Raw genomic sequence first — 15568 nt, 5'->3', positions numbered from 1 at the left:
GGGATAAGTCCCGCCCCTTGGGGGGCGTGTTCACCTCGGGCTAATGTCTGCCTATAAATTTGGTGAGCCGTGCTCCCAGCCATCGCTTCTGCTTTCCTGGTCTCCGCGGGAACGGTGGTTCTGTAAGTCTATTTCTACATTAAAGCTATAGATATATATATTTTTAACACATTACTGTTCAAGAATTTAACAGTTTTTTTAATTGTACCATGTGGGAGATTTTACAAGAGGTGTCTATCACCCCACACCACTTCCCTTTTTTCTGTTTAAACAAAAAAAGGCTTTAACTTTAACATAGCAAAATTACATATAACAAAACAGTTATCAAGTAAGAATTACAGTTACAATATTTATATCTACTTTATCTTTTATCATAACAATGGAAAACTATAACTACCTGTCCATTCTTCAGCTCCATCAAAGACTCCAGAAGGATATAATATTACCTAAGTAAACAAGAACTAAGAAACTTCAAACTCTAGAACTGACAAAGACATCTCGCTGTCTGGACAGTCACCCAAAGTTCCTCTGTACCGTTGGGGCATCCATCTTCAGCCGTCAGGCCCATGGTATCCAGCAGACATTCCCATCAAACAGGAAATTCCAAAGTCAGTTCAGTCACTATCTGCTGTGTCCTGCAGAATGTCTCGCAGACTCTTTCATGAGTCAGGAACCCCGAAAGATCATCTCCCTCTCTCTGTGGGATCTCTGTGTCCAGTTTATGCAACAGTCCGGGCAAGAGCAGTTTCTTGCCCAAATGGCTATCAAACTCCAGAAGGATCCTCTTGGATGCCCATCTTCCTCTTGAAGTAGATTGGTGCCACCAGGAGCAGACATGTCCCATTGTCATGAAAACTCCTAAGTTATTAAAATATTTTAAATGCCATATTCTGCAGCCTTTGAGAGATATGAAGAATGTCTATCTAACTAACCTTATGAAAGAAGGCATTTCATTGGGGGCTTGCCTATAGTTTTAGAGGGTTTGTCCATGATCACTGTGGTGGGAAGCAGATGGGAAGCAGTCGTTGACAGTTTACATCCTGATCCAAAGGCTGCAAGCAGAGAGGGTTAGGAGGAAGAGAGGATGAGGGAGAGGAGAGGAGTAGGAGGAGGGAGGAAAAGAGGAAGGGGAAGAGGGGAGGAGGGGGGGAGACTGGGCCTGATGTTGACTTTTGAAACCTCAATTCCTGCCCCTAGTGACATATATCTTCCAACAAGGCTATACCTCTTTAATCCTTTCCAAAGAGTCACACTAAGCATTCAACTATATGAGTCTATGGAGGCCATTCTCATTCAAAACACCATTCATGGGTTCTGGGCATCTAAACTGTCGACTTCACAATTTGTGGTAATTCATCAAGCCATCTCCAGGCCAACAAACAGGCTTTGAATGCACAAGTACACACATGCTTATAAACACACACACACACGCACGCACACACACACACACACACACACACACACACACACACACAACTCTCAAGGTGGGGTTACAGTTCAAGACCAGTCTTGACAATGTAGGGAAACCCTGTCTCAAAAACAAAACAAAACAAAACAAAACAAACAAACATCAAAATATCTGTGGCCTGGTCTTTAATCTAAGCTTAAGGCACTAGTGATTTACCACAGCATGGAATCTATAGAATTAAGGATTACTATAAGCATGGTGTAGACACGTCTTTAATCCCAATGCTCAGGAGGCCTCTAGGATGCTTTTGTCTAGACCTCCCCAGTATTGAGATTACAGAATGCAGCCCCAGAATGCACCCATGCATCTGACTTTCTTCTCTGTGGGCTCTGGGGATCCAAACTCAGGTCCTCAGGCTTGTGCAACAGATGCTTTACCCACTCTGGCCTCTGTGAGACTTCTTTTTGTTTTTTATTCTTTTTTTTTTAAGACAGGGTTTCCCTGTGTAGCTTTAGAGCCTGCCCTAGAACTCACTCTGTAGACCTGGCTGGCATCGAACTCACAGAGATCCACCTGCTCTGCCTTCCGAGTGCTGGGATTAAAGGTGTGTCACTGGTGCCCGGCTCTGTGCTACTTCTTAAAACATTCCAGAATGAACATCAGCAAAGAGGGGAGGAACAGTGATCTCTCTGGCCACTGTCTACTCTCAGCGCACGAGAATGTTTGCCTCCACAATGGTCTATGCCCGTTGTCCATCCTCCCTTTTGAGAGCGACCCCCCCCCGCCTTATCCCATAAAACACTCTATCTAGCTTCTACATCAAAATACACTGGGTGTGGTGTCATATCTGTGGTTTAAGCACTTGAGAGGAAGAGGCAGGAGGACAGCTTAAAGTTTGAGGTCTTTCTGCTGTATAACAAGTTCTGGGCCAGTCAGAACTATATGGTGAGAACAAACAAAACAGAAAAAAAGAAAGAAAGAAAAAGTAGAGCTTGAGCCCTGAGATGCCTACTCATCTAAACCTGTTGCTTGTGTGACCGAGCAATGGCAAGAAACCCAGGCCCTAGCCTTTGGCAGCACACACTGTCCAAATCACTTGGAGCCCAATTAGGCCACTCAGCAGTTTCACTCCGTATTGGCGAAATGATTTTTCGGTTGGATACTACTCGGTATAAGAGTACACAGGGATTACCTTGTGGGAATTCATAGGCATTCGTTACTAGAAATAGAAAACATTAAAGAGCTCAAGAACAGGAAACTGCACCTGAAACCATAGAGACACTGGGGCTACACTGCAGGCTCACAGTGCATCTGGAATCATAGTTGCTGGGGCTACACTGCAGGCTCACAGTGCATCTGAAATCATAGAGACACTGGGACTACACTGCAGGCTCACAGTGCATCTGGAATCATAGTTGCTGGGGCTACACTGCAGGCTCACAGTGCATCTGAAATCACAGAGACACTGGGGCTACACTGCAGGCTCAGTGCATCTGAAATCACAGAGACACTGGGGCTACACTGCAGGCTCACAGTGCATCTGAAACCATAGACGCTGGGGCTACACTGCAGGCTCACAGTGCATCTGAAATCACAGAGACACTGGGGCTACACTGCAGGCTCACAGTGCATCTGAAATCACAGAGACACTGGGGCTACACTGCAGGCTCACAGTGCATCTGAAATCACAAAGGGTCTGGGGCTACACTGCAGGCTCACAGTGCATCTGAAATCATAGTTGCTGGGGCTACACTGCAGGCTCACAGTGCATCTGAAATCATAGACGCTGGGGCTACACTGCAGGCTCACAGTGCATCTGAAATCACAGAGACACTGGGGCTACACTGCAGGCTCACAGTGCATCTGAAATCACAGAGACACTGGGGCTACACTGCAGGCTCACAGTGCATCTGAAATCACAAAGGGTCTGGGGCTACACTGCAGGCTCACAGTGCATCTGAAATCATAGTTGCTGGGGCTACACTGCAGGCTCACAGTGCATCTGAAATCACAGATGCTGGGGCTACACTGCAGGCTCACAGTGCATCTGAAATCACAGAGACACTGGGGCTACACTGCAGGCTCACAGTGCATCTGAAATCACAAAGGGTCTGGGGCTACACTGCAGGCTCACAGTGCATCTGAAATCATAGTTGCTGGGGCTACACTGCAGGCTCACAGTGCATCTGAAATCACAGAGACACTGGGGCTACACTGCAGGCTCACAGTGCATCTGAAATCACAGAGACACTGGGGCTACACTGCAGGCTCACAGTGCATCTGAAATCATAGACGCTGGGGCTACACTGCAGGCTCACAGTGCATCTGAAATCATAGACGCTGGGGCTACACTGCAGGCTCACAGTGCATCTGAAATCATAGACGCTGGGGCTACACTGCAGGCTCACAGTGCATCTGAAATCACAAAGGGTCTGGGGCTACACTGCAGGCTCACAGTGCATCTGAAATCACAGAGACACTGGGGCTACACTGCAGGCTCAGTGCATCTGAAATCATAGACGCTGGGGCTACACTGCAGGCTCACAGTGCATCTAAAACCAAAGAGACACTGGGACTACACTGCAGGCTCACAGTGCATCTGAAATCACAGAGACACTGGGGCTACACTGCAGGCTCACAGTGCATCTGAAATCACAGAGACACTGGGGCTACACTGCAGGCTCAGTGCATCTGAAATCATAGACGCTGGGGCTACACTGCAGGCTCACAGTGCATCTGAAATCACAGAGACACTGGGACTACACTGCAGGCTCACAGTGCATCTGAAATCACAGAGACACTGGGACTACACTGCAGGCTCACAGTGCATCTGAAATCACAGAGACACTGGGGCTACACTGCAGGCTCACAGTGCATCTGAAATCACAGAGACACTGGGGCTACACTGCAGGCTCACAGTGCATCTGAAACCAAAGAGACACTGGGGCTACACTGCAGGCTCAGTGCATCTGAAATCATAGACGCTGGGGCTACACTGCAGGCTCAGTGCATCTGAAATCATAGACGCTGGGGCTACACTGCAGGCTCACAGTGCATCTGAAATCACAGAGATGCTGGGGTTACACTGCAGGCTCACAGTGTATCTGAAACCATAGAGACACTGGGACTACACTGCAGGCTCACAGTGCATCTGAAATCACAGAGACACTGGGGCTACACTGCAGGCTCACAGTGCATCTGAAATCATAGAGACACTGGGACTACACTGCAGGCTCACAGTGCATCTGGAATCATAGTTGCTGGGGCTACACTGCAGGCTCACAGTGCATCTGAAATCACAGAGACACTGGGACTACACTGCAGGCTCACAGTGCATCTGAAATCAAAGAGACACTGGGGCTACACTGCAGGCTCACAGTGCATCTGAAATCACAGAGACACTGGGGCTACACTGCAGGCTCACAGTGCATCTGAAATCACAGAGACACTGGGGCTACACTGCAGGCTCACAGTGCATCTGAAATCACAGAGACACTGGGACTACACTGCGGGATCACAGTGCATCTGAAATCATAGATGCTGGGGTTACACTGCAGGCTCACAGTGCATCTGAAATCATAGATGCTGGGGTTACACTGCAGGCTCACAGTGCATCTGAAATCACAGATGTTGGGGCTACACTGCAGGCTCACAGTGCATCTGAAATCATAGATGCTGGGGTTACACTGCAGGCTCACAGTGCATCTGAAATCACAGAGACACTGGGACTACACTGCAGGCTCACAGTGCATCTGAAATCATAGACGCTGGGGCTACACTGCAGGCTCACAGTGCATCTGAAATCATAGACGCTGGGGCTACACTGCAGGCTCACAGTGCATCTGAAATCATAGACGTTGTGGCTACATTGCAGGCTCACAGTGCATCTGAAATCACAGAGATGCTGGGGTTACACTGCAGGTTGAGAGGCTTTCTGGCCTTAGTGTACTTTAGACCTGTGTCTACCAGATGCTGATTTTTGTGAGGATTTAGAGTTTTCCTGTTTTCTTTGGGGAGCAGAATGAAGGTGCTTAGAAAGAAATAAATTTTTAATCTATGCTAATTCTAAAACTATGTGCCCAGTATTCTTATTTGACTCAAAACCTATTTGTAACATGTATCTATGTGTAATATGTATCTTGTGGGAATGTTCTAAAGATTCAAAGTGAAATGTACTGAAAATGAAGATATTGTTGTAATACGACTCTCCTTATGAACTGGGCAGGGGACTGAAGTACTGTTCGGTTCTGCAGAGCATCTTATTAAGATGTAGACCTCAGATTTCACCTCTGGATGCTGAACGTAGGGACAGGCTCAGTGACTGTCGCTGAGGGGAGGTATGAGGAAGCACTCAGATGTTGTGTGGAATGAGTACACAGAACAGAAGTGAATTAAAATCAGAACGGTGAGTCAGCTTTGCACAGAGCCTCAAAGGACAAAGAGGATGAGGTCGGTGAAGAAGCTTCTAGACTTGGGGTGGGGTTTTCATGACAATCCAGAGGGTTTGGGAAGTAGAATGTGGGTTGGCCTACACAGACATGTCCAGGGTCATACTAGGAGGTGAGAGTAGCATGGTAACTTAGCAGCAGCTCATAGAATCATGAGCACTACACTTCTGGTTTGAACCAAATTCCACGATAACAGTGTACTGTAGAGGGTTTGGGAGGGGGAAGAAAACTTTCTGTGTTTGGTAATGATGTCTGTCACAGCAGTCCAATCTATCTGAAAATATCTAAGGGAGGTAAAAGCATAGAGACAGCAAGAATGACAGTAAGAATAAGAAGCAAGGGCTAGGGTGACATGGAATTCCCCTCTCTATGCTGTGAATATGTTTTATTACCATTGTTTAATAAAGAAGCTGCTTTGGTCCATGGCAGTACAGAATATAGCCAGGCTGTAATATATATATATATATATATATATATATATATATATATATATATATATATATATAAAGCGGAGTCAATGAGACGCCATGTAGCTGCTGAAGGAGGCAGAAGCCATGTAGCTGCCCAGGAAGCAAGAGGTAACAAACTACAAGCCTCATGGTAAAATATAAAATAATAGAAAATTTAAGATATAAGAGCTAGCTAGAAACACGCTCGAGTTGTTGATCAAACAGTGTTATAATTTATATAGTTTCTGTGTGATTATTTGGGTCTGGGTGGCTGGGAAATGAAAGTGCAATCTTCATTTACAGAATGGTGCCCAACGTTTGGCAGTGTACATCCACAGAAAGCCTAAGAAAACTTAAAAATAAAAGGCTTATAGATCCACAAAAAAGCATGAGTCAGTTGGTGCTTCTTGGTAGCTGTCTTCTTTCAGAAGGCTCTGTTTGCTGCTGGCAAGCAGAGGGCATGGCTTCTTTAAGAGTCAGCTTGCTGGTTCATGCTGGTTGCACAAATAGCTCTGGCTCTTCTGGGAGGTCCAGTTACAGAGCATTTAAAAGGGTTTGTGAGCAGAGTGTTACAAGTTTATTAACAGCAACATAGACCTGATGCATCCCTAGAACTGAGGTGGTGAGCATGACTCAAGAACTGGCAGTAAATGTACCTCCACTATGTTGGACTGGGCAGAGTCAACAGACAAAGTTGCCTTGGTCCTAACCATGCCCACTTAGCATTAAAAAAAGAGGCACTCCTGGTCAGAAAAGTATGGGACATATTCAGACAAAAAAAGACCTCTAAATAGGTCACAGTGTTGGATAAATGTATGTAGGCTGGGAGAGAGAGGAAAAAGAGTATAGACAGTTATAAAAAACAGTATATAAAAGAGTACAGACAGACATAGATTAAAGGAGTAAAGATAATAAATATCAAAAAGTAATAGAAAAAAGCCACATAAAGATGGAATATACACAGAGAGTCTAGAATATATATATTTGTATTTTCTTTGGACTTTTTGACTGTAGAGAGATGTTTAATTCTGGGGCTGTTGAGCTAAACCAACATATATATATTTTAAAGGTATCTTGACTTCAAAATTTGAGTCTAAGGATATGTTACTTTGGAAAAGAGGTTCTGCTTTTGTTTCCACAGAAGATGAGAACCTGTGTATTCCTTCCAGAGTAATGTGGTTTGATGGAACAAGACCTACTGAAAGGTCTCTGTGAACCCCAAAAATATTTCACCCAACAAGCAGCAGGAAGCAGTTTAGAGAAAACTATGCCCAAATTCAGAAAATGATTGTTTATGAGTGTTTGTTTTCATTTAAAGGAGATTGATTATAATTGGTTAATAGTTACAATCAAGGTCTTTCTAAAGTAAAAAAAAATAAAGGGGGTATAATATAAAGATGAATATTTTGCATTGGTATGGATCTTGGTCTACTGATACAAATTTAAGGTTGATTTGTTACACTGTGTATATGTATATCTGCTCTTGTTCAAGGTATCGTGTTTGTGCAGCTCATTTAAAAATATAATGTATAATTAAGAAATACAGGTTAATAGTCATCTATAATAATCAAACTTTTAGTCATGTTATTGGGCTTTTCAGCTATATAGAGATATATTTCAGTTAGATAATCTTCAGCAATACAAAGATCTACAGAATATGGCATTTACAAGTTTTTTTTAAGAACTTAGACTTTTCTTGACAGTAAGACATGTCTGCTTCTGGCAGCACCAATTACTTCAGAGAAGTTGATGGGCATTGAAGAAACTCGTCATGGAATTTGCCTTCAATGTGACAAGGCTAGCCATTTGGACAAGAAACCACTCTTATGTGGACCGCTGTATGAAATGAACATGTAGGGTCCAAAGAAAAGTGATTGCTGAACTTTCCAAAAGATGGGATGGTCCTTCAGGGTTCCTGCTTCATGAAAGAGTCTGCCAGACATTCTGCAGGACACAGAGGAAAGCAGCTGATGAACTTTGCCAGTACAGGGCATAACAGATCTTCAAATTTCCTGCTTCATACTAGATACTATGGGCCTGTTGGCTGAAGATGGATGCCCCAATATTACAGAAGAACTTTGGGTGACTGTTCAGGCAGCAAGATGTCTCTGTCAATTCTAGAGTTTTGCATTGCTTACAATGCACTTCTTGTTTGCTTAGGTAATCTTATATCCTTCTGGGGTCTTGGAAGAGTTGAAGACAGATAGTTATAGTTTCCCTTAGTTATGATAAAGGACAAATTAGACATAAAACTTTAGGCTCACAAAGATAGATGATAGAGTATTTTCCTTAATTTGCCAAATCTAAATGGACTAAATATTGTAACTGTAATTCTTGCTTGATACCTGTTTTGTTATATGTAATGTTAATAGTTAAAGTTAAAACCTTCCTGATGTGGGAAGATCTTCTGTATATGTGTCGCTTTTATTGGTTAATGAATAAAGAAGCTGCCTTGGCTTGTGATAGGGTAGAGTAGAGCTAGGTGAAAAACTAAGCTGAACGCTGGGAGAAAGAAGGCACAGTCAGTGAGAAGCCATGCAGTCACTACCAGAGACAGACACCTCCACTGGAGCTTGCTGAAACTTGGCCTGTAGGCCATGATCTCATGGTGATGCACAGATTAATGGAGACGGGTTAGTTTAGAATGTAAGAGCTAGCCAATAAGAAGCTAGAGCTAATAGGTCAAGCAGTGATTTAATTAATACAGTTTCTCTGTGGTTATTTCGAGTCTGGGCAGCTGGGAACAAAATACAGACTCCCACAACACCTTCCTTTTTATTTATACAGAAAAGGGGAGATGATGTGGGATTCCCCTCGGTATGCTATGAATATATTTTATTATCATTTGTTAATAAAGAAGCTCCTTCGGCCTATGGCAGGGCAGAATATAGCCAGGCTGTAAGAGATATATAGAGTAGATGAAGTCAATGAGACACCATGTAGCTGTCCAAGAAGCAAGAGGTAACAAACCACGAGCCTTGTGGCAAAATATGAAAATAATAAAAATGGGTTAATTTAAGATATAAGAGCTAGCTAGAAATACACTTGAGTCATTGGCCAAACAGTTTTGTAATTAATATAGTTTCTGTGTGATTATTTGGGTCTGGGTGGCTGGGAAACAAAAGTGTAATCTCCGTTTACACTAGGGCTGTCACATAGCTCAGCTGGTAAAGAGTTCTTGCCTAGCATGCATAAAACCCTGGTTTTGATACCTGGTACTGCATAAACCAGGCACTCCTATAATCCCAGCACTTGGGGTGAGGCAGGAGGATAAGGAGTTCCAGGTCGTTTTCTGACACATATTAGGTTCAATGCGGCTAGCCGGGGTTACATGAGACCCTTTTTTCACTGAAAGAAGAGGAAGAGGAGGAGGAAACAACAGAGGCAGATGAAAAGGGAGTAGTGGGGGGCCTGAATGAGTAAGACTTTGTAGCTGGGTAGCTTAGGAAGAGAGAGGGTCACAAGGGCGTGTGGAGGAGCAGGCTTCAGCCTGAGTAATTACCCAGAACACAGACAGAAACACAGCAGAGCTGTGAACATGCTCAGATCTCTAGATTATTCCCCGGAGTCTTGTGGCTTTGCTCTGTTATCAACTCTCTAACACATTCTGAACACTTAGCCAATCGATTCCTGCTTGGATCATTTTCTCCTGCTGCTGCCAAGACAGCAGGGAGGCCCATTGAGAGGAGTGACAGGCCCTTCCTCTCAAAGGAGAATGCCAGAAACTTTCAAAGGAACTGGGTTCTAATTTTTTGGTCCTCCTTTCTCTCTTTGCATCCTCATGGCAACAGAGAACACCCAGCTTGATCTTGCCTACGGCTCTGAGATTTAAGGTTTATAGAGCTGCTGGGTGGGCAGTTTTGAAGAGAGTTTTAGTTTTTGTGTTCTTTTTCTTTCTTGGCTCTGCACAACTAGTTAAATAAAGGAAATAAGATTGCATTATTCAGTTACTCATGGGCTAAGTTCCATGAGTTAGACAATCTCTAAGACACAATTATTTTATTCTTGCCATCTTCGTATGCACACAAATATGCATCATTGAAAGATGTTTATCAACAGTTCCTTTGAGAGGCTAGTGCTGGGCTGCTTCGGAGCTCAGGATGGTAGGTGTGACATGTATCACAAGGCCATGAACCGTTCTATACAAGGGCTGCTCTCCTTCAAGGGTGAAATCATTGCCAGGGAGAAGCACAAGGAGAGATGCCTTTCTTGCCAATGAAAGCTCCTTCAGACATTTCTCTCATTCCCAGTTGGGTTAATAGGCATTCAGTAGCCAGAGTTTTGCCTGGATTGGAGAGCACATACTTCCTTAGTAACACAATTATCAAAGATTGTGCTTTCCTTCTTATAGAAGGTGAGATTTGTACCTCTGTGGGTGTTTTGCCCTAGGCATGGTTAAAGCAGAGGCAATCAGTACCTGATTCATAGGAGCATCCAATCCAAGGAGGACAGGAGGGTGCTCTGAGCACCATTTTCGTTGGCTCAGGCTCACATGACACAGTACTCTGGCTTGCCTGTTGAGCAACAGAACTTTTTTTTTTTTTTTTTTTTTTTTACAGTTCTAGAGTGTGGAACTCTGAGAGCAGGATGCTGGTGTGATGGGGTCCTGGTAGGGCCTTTTCTTCATTCGCAGGCAGCCTTCCTTTATACCCTGACAGGGTGTTTTGTAAAACAGCAATCCCCCTTTCTTTTAAATCAAAGCACATTCTAGGCAGGTATTGGCTACCATAGGCTTCAAAGGCCATGAGGGGTTATTTTTAGCAGTCAACAGAACACTGATGACTACTTTTGGCAGAGCTGGTGTTATGGATTGATCAGCATCTCCTAAAAGGACATGCTGAATTCTTAACCTTTGGTGTCTGTAAGTGTGATCTTATTCAGAACACATTTGCCTATGTGAGTAAATTAATTCAACATAACTGGCTGCCTTAGGGAGAACATCAAGGGCTGGGGGAGATGTCTGAGTAAAGCACTTGCTGGGTAAGCTCAAGGACTTGAGTTTGATTCCTAGAACCCATAAGAAAGATTCAAGTGTGGTGTGCACTTGTAATATCAGTGCTGGGAGGTGAGCATAGGTAGATTTTTTGGGTTCACTGGCCAGTCATCCTAGCCCACTTGAGAAGTCCCAGGCCAGTGAGAGAGACTGCCTCCAAAAACAAAAGGTGTATGGTGCCTGAGGAATGATATCTAAGGTTGATCCAGATTTCGCCTCTATATGCATGCACACACCTGTGCACGAACATCTGCACACATATGCAGATTTGAAAAAGGGAAAAAGGGAGGAGAAGGAGGGAGGGAGGGAGGGAAAGAGAGAGAGAGAGAGGATAATCCCACAGAAAAAGAATAAACACACATGCTTAACACTATAGGCAGATACACACACACACACTCACACACACAGCGAAGGAACCCAAGAGTGGCCAGTAGCTCCTGGAGGTGGGTAAGAGGCACAGAACAGACCCTCCCTTCAGCCTTTAGAGAACATAGCTCCATCTACATCTTGATATTGGCCTCTAGGCCTCTTGAATGGTCCTTCCACTTGTGGTGACTTCTTGTGACACATCCACTGGGAGAAAGGCACTGGTTAGGGAAACAAAAGGGGTAACAGCTGGGGACACTGCTTCCTCAGTTTCCCCCTCTCCCTCTCAGAGGGAGATCATCAGTATAGTTCTGCAGCACGGAACTGCTGCCGCCATGTTGAAAGTGAAGAGGATAAGCCAGTGTGCAGGGTCTGATGGAACAGAATGTATAAGCTTCAGAGGACACCACTGAATTGCTGAGCTGTCTGAGTTCCACAATGGGAGCACCATTTGCTCATTCTAGGGGGAGTCTAGTGACGCTTGTGTTACGCTGGCTGCCTACAACATCTTTTTGATTGGGACAGGGCCTAACTCTGTAGCCCAGGATGGCCTTAAATGTTCTGTCCTTTCTCTACAGCCTCCCAAGAGAGGGAAAAACAGGCATAACCCTGACACAAAAACATCTTTGATAATCTTCAGGGCTAGTGGTGTCTAGAGGAAATTGCTGAAGTCAGAAATATCTTTCTCCTATCCGTGACCGAGTGGCTATCATGCCCAGTAAGTCCTATGCCATAGGGACGATCCCAGGGAAGGCACACACTTTGTGACCGGCTAGCCGGAAGCTTCTGTAACAGCTTCTTCCTAGTGAAGTGAACAGGACAACATTCCGGGGGTTGCCTGGCTTTGCTAGTTTCCTCTCCCAGAAGTGTACAGACAATCCACATTCCCCTCTACCTAGTCACTCTCTCTGCCTACCCTCCATGGCTTCGGGAGAAGTCTCCTTGATCTAAAAGTCAAGGTTGGGGGGGGGCCCTAATGGCTTTCTGGGCACCTTACACTTCCGGCATCCCCCATTTGTATTGTCATCGCCTGATTGCTGGCGCTGCATCTCACTAGACTCAGGGCCAGATACCGTGGACATCTTGTTGACTGTTTGTGTTAGCTACTTTCTCTTGCTGTGACAAAATACCGGAAGTCTTATCTTGCTTATAGTTTGAGCATAACATCCTTGCCATGGCAACAGAAGGGTGAGGCTCTGCTGGTCTCTTTTTTACTCACCCTGGGATCCCAACCACATTTAGGATGGGTCTTCCCACCTCAATCAACACAGCGTAGAAACCCCCTCACAGACATGCCTAGAGGTTTGTTCCTAGGTGTTCTGGGGCCTGTCCAGCTGTCAATCAATATTAACTATCAATTGTACTTTTTTTTAAAAAAAATCTTTTGACTATTTGCTCTTTGGGGGTCTGACACCCAGCCCCCAAATAAATACTCAGAGACTTATTCTTAACTATGAATACCTGCACTTAGCTTGTGTTTCCAGCCAGCTATTCTTAAATTATCCCATCTACCTTTTGCCTCTGGACTTTTATCTTTTTCCATTCTTCTTACTCTGTGACTTGCTGTATAGCTGGGTGGCTGGCCCATGGTGTCTTCTCCTCCTGTTCTTGCTCCTCTTTCTCTTTTTCTCCTTTTATTTATTCTCTTTGTCTGCCAGCCCTGCCTGTTTCTCTCTCCTGCCTAGCTATTGGCCGTTCAGCTCTTTATTAGACCAATCAGGTGTTTTAGACAGGCACAGTACCAGAGCTTCACAGAGTTAAACAAATGCAACATAAAAGAACACAACACATCTTTCCACCATTAAAAGAATACTCCACAGCATAAACAAATGTAACACATCTTCAACTAATATTCCACAACAATCAATTATACTGTAAAAGCATGACCAATATAATAAATGTACATCAGGTCAATGACACTAAAATACATGCCAGTGCCAATAAACTGTAATAGGGACTTTGCTGTTTCAGCCCAGGTTTCAAAAATAAACACACAAACATACAGAGTTGGCAGGGCCTTGGTAACATGCACAGAAGGAAAGACAGCCTTGTCTCTGGTTCTGGGTCCCATTTGGGACCTTCCATACTCTTCACCTTTCCTCCACTTCTCTCTCTAGTTTCCCTGAATATTTTCTAGGTGTAGGATTTATTTGCTCCCTTGCAGGCAGGGGGCAGAAAAGATACCGAGTTACCTAATCTAATTGTTCTCCTGTGGAAAAACACGATGCTTTAAATCCCAGTAAAGACCAAGTGAATTGATATGTCTCTAGAAAGTTCCTCAGGCATCACAGTCAAGACTTTAGAGGGTAAGGAGTCGGGTACAACGGAACTTCCGGTACCTTAAGAACACTGTAGGGAGGTGTTTTTCTTTTTTGGTCTCTGTTTTCCATAATATGTTGGACAATCACCCTCTATTTGACATTAGAAAATATTTCCCACTAATAATGTTGGTATGGTGCTGGCTAAGGTCATTTATTTCTCAAGACTAGCTGCATATTTGTTGATTTTCCTCCAGGATAAACCATGCAATGCTCTAGCAGACAGACAGTTAAAAGTATTTTTTCCTATAGTGAAGGTTATTCATTCAACATACAGAAGATTTCCATCTGAGCACCCAATGTGTTAAGCATGAGGCCCCATACTAGGAGAACCCAGAGTCCAGAAGAGATGAACAATGACAAATAAATTAGTGCCCAAACCAGCTTTAAGTGTTAGGAATAAAATCATGATATCGTTGGGGTGGAAAATGAACTGAACACTGAAATGAGAATTAAGAGAGGAGAAAAAGGGGCTGGAGAGATGGTTCAGCAATCAAGAGCACTTGCTGCTCTTCCAGGGCAATTAGGCCCAGTACCTAGAACCCGCATCAGGAAGCTCACAGCTGTCTCTAACTCCAGCTCGAGGCGACCCTAAACCTCCAAGAGCATCTTCTCTCACAAACACATACCAACACTCTCTCTCTCTCTCTCTCTCTCTCTCTCTCTCTCTCTCTCTCTCTAAAAATAAATCTTGAAAAAAAATGTAACTTGAAAAAAAAGAGAGAAGAGAAATAATTCAGGTCTCGTAAATAGGGTCATATTCACCTTATGCCAGTTAAAAATAAACTCCAATCTCTTCAACTGGATGGATGCGTAGGCTAAAACGCCTCGCTGCCAGCAGTAAGGATGGCTGACAAGAGGGCGGAGCGTGCGCGTTCCGGATTGGCCAATGATAGAGTGACGTCACTCACCGCGGCGCCTCTGGGCTCCCGGTGGCTCCTGCGCCCGCGGCCAACCGACGTCGGGGCACTAGGCAGCCGGTCGCTGACTGGGACAGGCGAGGACCGAGCGCCTCGTGGCCGAGCATGGCGGGCTCGCTGCCTCCCTGCGTGGTTGACTGCGGCACCGGGTAAGAGCCGCGCCCCATCGCGCCCACTTCGCTGGGAGTCCCGAAGCCCTTTCCCCGCGGGGTCAGACGGCGGGAGGAGCTCGGAGGGGTGATGCGCTGAGGGCTGGAGCTCAGTCTGAGGGGATGGGGAGTTTGAGGGATGGGGCTCGATCTGGGGGATGGGGAGCTGAGGGGACGGGACTCAATCCGAGGGCATAGAGAACTGAGGGATGGGGCTCTGAGAAGATGGGGTGCTGAGGGGATGGAGCTCCGGGGTTCCTGGGCGGGCTGCACCTCGCGGGGATGCTGCTGCAGATGCTTTCGCTGCAGGCCTTACACCTGAGAGCTCACACTGTGTCCGTGTCGCCCCCCCCCCCCCCCCTTGGTGCTTGTCACCGGTCCTCCTGTGCGAGCGTGTCACCTTTCCCTGCTGATGTACCAACCACCTACTCGGGGAGATGTTTACACGTGCCCTGCCAACTTGACACCCGGTCCCCCTTCCCACTCAGCTCTTTTCCATTCTGGAATGGCACAGTCA

General features: G+C 45.1%; 1 protein-coding gene across 2 annotated transcripts in view; it reads left to right on the top strand.

Moving 5' to 3' along the window:
- The first annotated feature begins 14893 nt into the window (after positions 1-14893).
- Positions 14894-15568, top strand: part of Actr3b (actin related protein 3B) — a 90174-nt gene continuing 89499 nt past the window's right edge. The window contains exon 1 of one of the 2 annotated variants that reach the window (XM_075955483.1): positions 14894-15051. Coding sequence is in view for 1 of the 2 variants with exons in the window: in XM_075955482.1 (XP_075811597.1) it covers positions 15008-15051 (44 nt within the window). In the remaining variant the exon portion in view is untranslated. The remainder of the gene's footprint in view (positions 15052-15568) is intronic. The other variant, XM_075955482.1, reaches the window with a different exon arrangement.

This window comes from Microtus pennsylvanicus, chromosome 21 (assembly GCF_037038515.1).
Source record: "Microtus pennsylvanicus isolate mMicPen1 chromosome 21, mMicPen1.hap1, whole genome shotgun sequence".
In the NCBI taxonomy this organism is placed as follows: Eukaryota; Metazoa; Chordata; class Mammalia; order Rodentia; family Cricetidae; genus Microtus; species Microtus pennsylvanicus.
The sequence above is the reverse complement of the archived record's forward strand: the minus strand, read 5'-3'. Positions and strand labels throughout refer to the sequence as shown.